This window comes from Pseudocercospora fijiensis, assembly GCF_000340215.1.
Source record: "Pseudocercospora fijiensis CIRAD86 unplaced genomic scaffold MYCFIscaffold_2, whole genome shotgun sequence".
NCBI lineage: Eukaryota > Fungi > Ascomycota > Dothideomycetes > Mycosphaerellales > Mycosphaerellaceae > Pseudocercospora > Pseudocercospora fijiensis.
In genome coordinates, this window is record NW_006921533.1 from 4,464,805 (window position 1) to 4,471,954 (window position 7,150).

The window sequence follows — 7,150 nt, forward strand, 5'->3', positions numbered from 1 at the left end:
GGCTAAATTAGATTAGATTAGATTACTTAATTAGTAGGACTAGGCGAGATTAGATTAGATTAAATTACTAAGCCTACCTAATTTAGCCCTTTAGCCCCTTCTAGGGGGGGAATTAAATTAGATTGCTTTAGAAAGTTTAAAGGGCTAGATTCAAGATTAAATTGAATTGCTTTAGAAAGGGGCTGGATTGAATTGAATTAAATTGCTTAGTCAGCAGGAATAAGCCAGATTGGATTGGATTGAATTGCTAAGCTAATCTAGATTGCAATCCCGGATTGATTGTGGACTACACTGCGGTCGAGAAACTTCTCATTTGATATGCAGTCGTCACTTCTTAACATTGTCTACGCCGGCTCCGGGCTGAGCTTGCTTGTTCGGCCCGAGGCAACTAGGCCTAAAAGTCTTGAACAGGTTCTACTGTGTACCTATATGTACTCTTTCGATCAACCTTACAATTGGCATCCCAACTGCCGTCCCGTAACATGTCTGGAACATGGCAATCAATTGCAGCTCGCAAGCAGCAGGAACGAGCCTCTCGTATCCCCGAAGCGTGGCGTTTGACGGCATCTCAGGTCGATGGCAGCGGTAGCAATGTTCTCGACGTGCCTAGGACCTGCGGCCTTCTCCTCGACTCTGAGCTCAAAATAACTGAGGATTACGATGCCACCAGCCTGCTAGGAGAACTTGCAATTGGCAGTTTGAAAAGCGAGCACGTCGTTCGCGCCTTCTGCAAAAGAGCCGCGCTGGCACAGCAACTCACGAACTGCTTGACCGAGATCCTATTTGAAGACGCGCTTGCACGAGCCAGGGAATTGGACGACTATCTGGCAACTCACGGCCGGCCTATAGGACCATTGCATGGCTTACCGATATCTTTAAAAGATACATTCAAGATACGAGGCTATGATGCTTCTATTGGCATCGCAGGCTTGTGCTTCAAGCCAGCAACGAGCAATTCTGCACTCGTAGATCTGCTACTATCTCTGGGTGCAGTGCTATTTTGTAAGACCAATGTGCCGCAGGTAATTTGATTTCCGAAGGGTGTCCTGCAAGAGTTGGTGCTGACATCCTCGATCTTGCACTAGACTATGATGGCCCTTGATAGTCATAACAATGTGTTTGGTCGAACTCTCAATCCGGCCAACAAGAGGCTGACCGCTGGAGGCAGCTCGGGTGGCGAGGGTGCTCTCCTAGCTATGCGAGGGTCATTGCTTGGTGTTGGTACTGACGTGGGAGGCTCTGTGCGAATCCCCGCTGCATGCAATGGGTTGTTCGCTGTAAAGCCTTCTCACGGCCGGGTGCCATTCGCAGGGCAAGAAGGTGGGACCAAGCCAGGATCCAGTAAGCTCGGCATCGAGGCCACTGCTGGCCCCATGGCCACCAGCTTGAGAGATTGTGAGCTGTTCCTGCGAGCCGTGGCAGACAGTCAACCCGAGTCGTTTGACCCAGATGTGGTGCCTCAAACGTGGGAGCGGCAAGTGCCATTGGATACGTCAAAGCCCCTTCGTGTTGGTATCGTCCGGACAGATGGGTTAGTTTTCCCAACCCTGTGCTCTCTCCTGATCAAGAAGAATTAGCTAATCGCTCATGCTCTTGATGCACCAGACAAACCAAGCCTCTTCCACCCATAGAACGATTGATGGACCGGGTTGCACGGACCCTTCAGGCATCAAATAGTTCCATCGAAGTCGTAGACGTCGATGCATCTAAGATCCTGTCTCAGGCCCTGAAGACCTTGAATGGCATCATTTCTATTGATGGAGCCAACTCCTGGTTTGACCATCTCGAAGCAACGCAGGAACCTCTCTCTCCGTGGTTGAAAGCGCGCCTGACTAGGAGACCTGAGAAGTCATTGGATGAGGTCCGGAAGCTACAGGCACAGAAGCTCGAGCTGCAGACAGCCTTTCTCGAAGTTTGGAAGATTGCGGACGCCAACAGAGCGAACGACAAGCGTGAAACACTAAATGCGCTCATTATGCCGGTCGCTCCACATCCTATACTGCCCATTGATCGATGGAATACGGTATGAAATTAAGCGAAAGCGAGTTCTAGCCGTCTGCTGTGTGCTGATCTTATTATAGGTCAACTACACAGCTTCTCTCAATCTTCTTGACGTTTCAGCAGGCCTTCTCCCAGTTACCCATTTCAGTATGAATGATGCCGATGGTGATGTGCCGACATCAAAGCCCATCAACGGCTGGGACAAGATCAATCGCGAACACTGGACACAGGTCGATCGTGGAGAGTACATCGGAAGTCCCATGAGCATTCAGGTTGTCACGCCGCGCCTACAGGAGAGGAAACTGGCCGAGACCATGGCCATTCTGCATAAGGTGTTGGCACCAATGCGCCAACACAAGGGGCAGTCCGAAAGCAAATTGTAGCATGACGACTCAGCCTTCTCACACCCGGTAGATAGTGGAGATGACACCTCCGTACCGGCATAGCAACGAGCACGGCTGCAGATAGGACAAGTGGTGCGCCACAAATCGTGCATCGCCATGGTATTACCCTGCTCTGCCCTGTCTTCGTGGTAAAGCCGAGCCGACACCTTATTTTGAGGTGAGCGAGAGGCTCCAACAAAGATTTGCACGCACCGGAAGACTCCATTTTCAGGGTATGGCTATCCCGGCTGAGTGGCAATGCTCTATATTCTCCTCCCCGCGCGTTCCTTCAGTTAATGCCTAAAAGCAGCGGAGCAATAGTGAAAACCATTGGTAAGCTGCGGCTTTCATAAGCCATTTGAAGACCGCCAACAGTGCCTGTTATGGTCGCGTGCAACCAACACCGCGCATAGCCACGCTGAAAAAAAGCAGCCATTATCGCTACCTAGACTCTCTATCCTAAGGACTCGAGTGCTTTCAAGGTTTTCTAGAAGGAGGATATCGGGTCCCGCAGCGATCTCGCAGGTAGTAAGTGAGTTAACTAAGACTAGGGTCCCGTTCGGTCGTCCTATTATCGTAGGTCCACTTTATTTAGATAACGCTGTCTACTACTATAATAGCGGTCTGTTCGGTTGTCGTCGTTATCGTAGTATATTATCGTGTCTAAATAACACTTCTTAAACTAGCTAAAGTAGATACTTATTTAACTCTCGCTTCTATACCTAAATATAGTATAGTATACTAAAACTATAGTTATCTAGCAAACTCGATCCTTCTGCTTAGTTAGCAAGATATTACCTGTTTCTTAGCCCTACGTAATGCCGCAAGACCGTAATAAGGAAAGGCGTAGTAGTAGTAGTAGTAGTAACTCTAGTAAGGAGGTAGATCTAGCGGTAGGCGCCGGCGTACGTATATAGAAGGTCGCTCGAAGGAATACGTTATTAGTAATTATTATAGTGTCGCTCTTAATCTAGTAGTACGTAGAGGTTATATCGAATAGCGTACGGTCGGTATATATAGACGAGAATAAGGGCGAGCGGTTTATATATAAGTTGCTAGACGGCGACGAGTAGCGTATATATCGATACTATCGGTTTACTCTAAGTTAGTTTCTCGAGCTATATAGTATAATCTTTAAGGATAGCGATACGGTTAAGCGCAGCGGAAAGGAGGTACCTATATTGTCTAATAGCAAGAATATTAGTAGCATTTAGAAGCTGCTTATCTTCCTTAATATAGTAACGAAGGCGCGTCTATATTACGATATTGCCGAAGACTTCTACTATTCTATATCGACTATATCGGAGATAGTCTACGAAGTACTAGAAGCGCTCTTACTACTATATAAGAAGCTAGTTAAACTAGCGAGAGCGGAAGACTCGCTAGCGATAAAGCGACAAGGAGGCAAATATTAGCCGTTCTTTAAGGACTGCGTCGGCGCACTCGATAGTACTAAAATACCGGCCTTTATTAGAACCGAAGAACAGCATCGTTTCCGCGACTATAAGGGTGCTATATCGCAGAATGTGTTAGTAGTAGATAACTTTAACCGTTAGTTTATATTCGTTCTACCTAGATAGGAGGGCTTAGCGCACGATAGTACTATATTAAATAATGCTATCTCGAGGTATAGATTCAGCGCTCTAGAAGGGAAATATTATCTCGCTAACGCTAGTTATAGCAATACTAATATTACCCTCGTACTATTTCGGAGCGTTAGATACTACCTAAAGGAGCAATACGAGGCTCTCGATAAGCTATAGAATAAGTACGAGCTGTTTAACCTACGGCATTCGTCTCTTCGTAACGTTGTCGAGCGGATCTTTAGTATTCTTAGACGACGGTTTAAGATCTTCCAAACAGCGCCGGAGTTTAACTATATTATATAGGTTAAACTAGTATACGTGTATACTGCGCTCTATAACTTCCTAACTAAGAAGGGCAGTTTATACTAAAAGAAGATAGCTCTATAACGCGATAAGACCTGCTATTTTAATAGACGAGGGCCTAGTATCGATAGAATAGATATTAACCGCGAGGTTAACGAGATAGAGGCCTTTAGAGACTTAATAAGCGAGGATATGTTCCTTAAATATCGAGGATATATAATAGTAAATAGTAACAATAAATACGGGAGCGAATAGATAGGTAAATAGGAGGACGGGGATATAGTAGTATATAGTAAATAGTACTAAAATCTAGCCTCTATCCTCTGCTTGCCCTATTCGTTGCCCTTCGTTATTATCTCGTCGGTTACCTCGAAATACTATACGTCTATTCTCGCTTAAAAGTTAAATAGTCTTAGCGTTTTAGTATAGATCTAAGAGAGGACGAAGTAGTCTAAGTAGAGCACGAAGCAGTAGGAGTAGAGGATTCAAAGCCCGTTTACTATAGCGTTTCCGATAGGGTCTCCTCTTCTAAACCGCTCTACTACTCCGCCGTTGCTCCTACGTCCTCTTCTTTATCTCGACTAAATATCTTTACGATAATCTCTTTAATCTACTTAACCTGCTTATCCTTAGTACTTCTAAGAAACAACGATACCTCGCCCTTATTAATTAACTTCCTCGCCGTAGCCCTACGATATCGCATTGCCGGCTAGCGGTCTGTAAAGGCCTTCGTTCTTAAGACGAGCGCGAGTCGCTCGTAAGCGTTAGGAGGTTGTTGCGATAGTATCTTGTTACTTTCTACGAGTTGCTTAGTAATACTATCTATAGACGAGGATATCTACGACGATGCTATCTTCCGCTTCTTCTCTTTCTCTTACCTAGCATAATTAAGGGCGGCGCGCTTCCTTAATGCTAGGGCGCGACTTCCTTCGGTATAGCTATTCTTAGAAGACTCGCTTTCCGCCGTAGAAGGTATCGGTAATAGCGACGGTAATAGCGACGACGACCCTCTTATTAGCGTATCTATACTAAGCGCGTGCTTACTATTAGTAGCACTCTCGGAGAATAATAACCTTAGAGTCTCCTCGTTTACGAGAGGTTTATACCGGAATTTGCTATACTTCTTTACATTTAATAGTATAGTAAAGAACTCGTCTATTAAGGCCTTCTTAGCAACTAGCAATCTAGTCTTAGGGTACTTGCTCTATCTAGACTTAGTTATAAGCGCTATCTATAGCTTATAATCGTTCTATAGTATATGCTTCTTGCTATTTACCTTGTCCTTATTTACCTTCGCCCTCCGGTTATTAGGCGCGACCTTAGCGACCTTATTAACCGCTCGCTATATAGCATTAGGCTTAAAGCCACCCTCGAGGTCCCTCTAACTATTCGAACTGCTCTATAGCAGTAACGACAACAGCGCCTATAACATGCCCTCCGTCTAACTTAACGTTACGCTATTAGCTCGAGAAGCCGCCGATCTACTACTCCTTCGACTAGCGACATTAATACGCGGTTCTAGCGTCTGCGAGCCCGGTAATATAGGATTACCTTGCGGCGTACTAAGGCGAGAATTTGGCGAAGAATGAGCCGGACTCGAAGGCGTAGGAGATAGCGAGAAAGAGTCGTTATTATAACCTAGACTTTAGCTCTAGTCGCTAGCTAAATCGAAGGGCGTAGACTCGTTAAATTACGCTAATTGCTACTAGAAGAGGGCATCATTAATTAACTCGTTACTAGCAATAGCCTGCTACTAGCTATCGGATAATATATTAGATAGATCTATAGTCTTCTACGGTCTATTCTATATACATCTAAACTAGTAAAGTCTTAGCGCTACGGCTTAGTAACACTACATCCTATAGGGGCTAATAACACGACAACTTAGCAACCGAACAGACACCTGTTATAGTAGTATTATAGCGCCAATTCTAACACGATATACAGTAGAGACAACGACCGTAGAAATCTACTATAACACTAGTTATCTATACTACGACAACCGGACGACCGAACGGGACCTAGGGTAGAGTTTAGAACTCAATCTAGGTTAGGGGGTCGGGTTAGGCTCGGGGTTAGGGTTGCTAAGGGTCCGGGCTTAGCGGCTAGGGGGTTAGGGAGGATTAGGGTACTATCGGATTTATTCGACCTAGTAAGTACCCTAATACTTCTACTAAATGTGTTTTTAGGTTAGATAGAGGCGTGCTTCTTTCTTACTTCTTTTTAAAGAGAAATAGTAAGAATCTAAAAATCTAACGTACTAGACTTAGAGTATATCTACTTCTATCCTAGTAGATCGGTAGATAGGTAGTTTCGTATATAATCTAGTAACTAATTCCTCTACCGACTTTTCTTACTAACTTAGCTAATTTACTTTCTAGTAGAAATAGATAGTAGTTACTATATAAAATTTAATTGATAGTCTAAGCGCGGTTTGCCTACCCTAGGAAATATAGCTATATACTAAAAACTTAGTTTTTTAAAAATACGTTTTTAGTAGTTAGTCGATAATCCTCGTATATATAGATATACTTTTATCTACTAAATACTCTACTAAAGTCTAATCTATTTATCTTAGAAAAGATATACTATAGCTTTAGACTCTCGGTAGGCGTTTTTAACTACCTTTAGGTCTACTAATCTACTAGGATAAAAGTAGATATACTTTTAGAAAAAGTAGTACTAGATTTTAGATTTTAGCCTTATCTAGATTAAATTATAAATAAGGCTATCTCTAATTGTTATAGTCTATAAGTAGGGAAGCGATAGCCTATAGGGGAAATAATTTACCCTCTTAGCTAATCTACTCGTATCTAAGGACTCCTTAATCGGTAGAATTAATAAAGTCTAAATCGTATTATACTATTCTAAGAGTAG

The 7,150-nt window shown here is 43.8% G+C and overlaps 1 protein-coding gene across 1 annotated transcript; it reads left to right on the forward strand.

Annotated features, from left to right (window-relative positions):
• Positions 1-482: 482 nt before the first annotated feature.
• MYCFIDRAFT_186557 (uncharacterized protein) lies at positions 483-3,732 on the forward strand (the record flags this gene model as incomplete). Its single annotated transcript, XM_007925418.1, has 5 exons — positions 483-1,022; positions 1,086-1,531; positions 1,606-2,023; positions 2,082-2,335; positions 3,696-3,732. The coding sequence occupies 5 exons, from the start codon at positions 483-485 to the stop codon at positions 3,730-3,732; spliced, it is 1,695 nt and encodes a 564-aa protein (XP_007923609.1).
• Between the last annotated feature and the right edge of the window lie 3,418 nt (positions 3,733-7,150).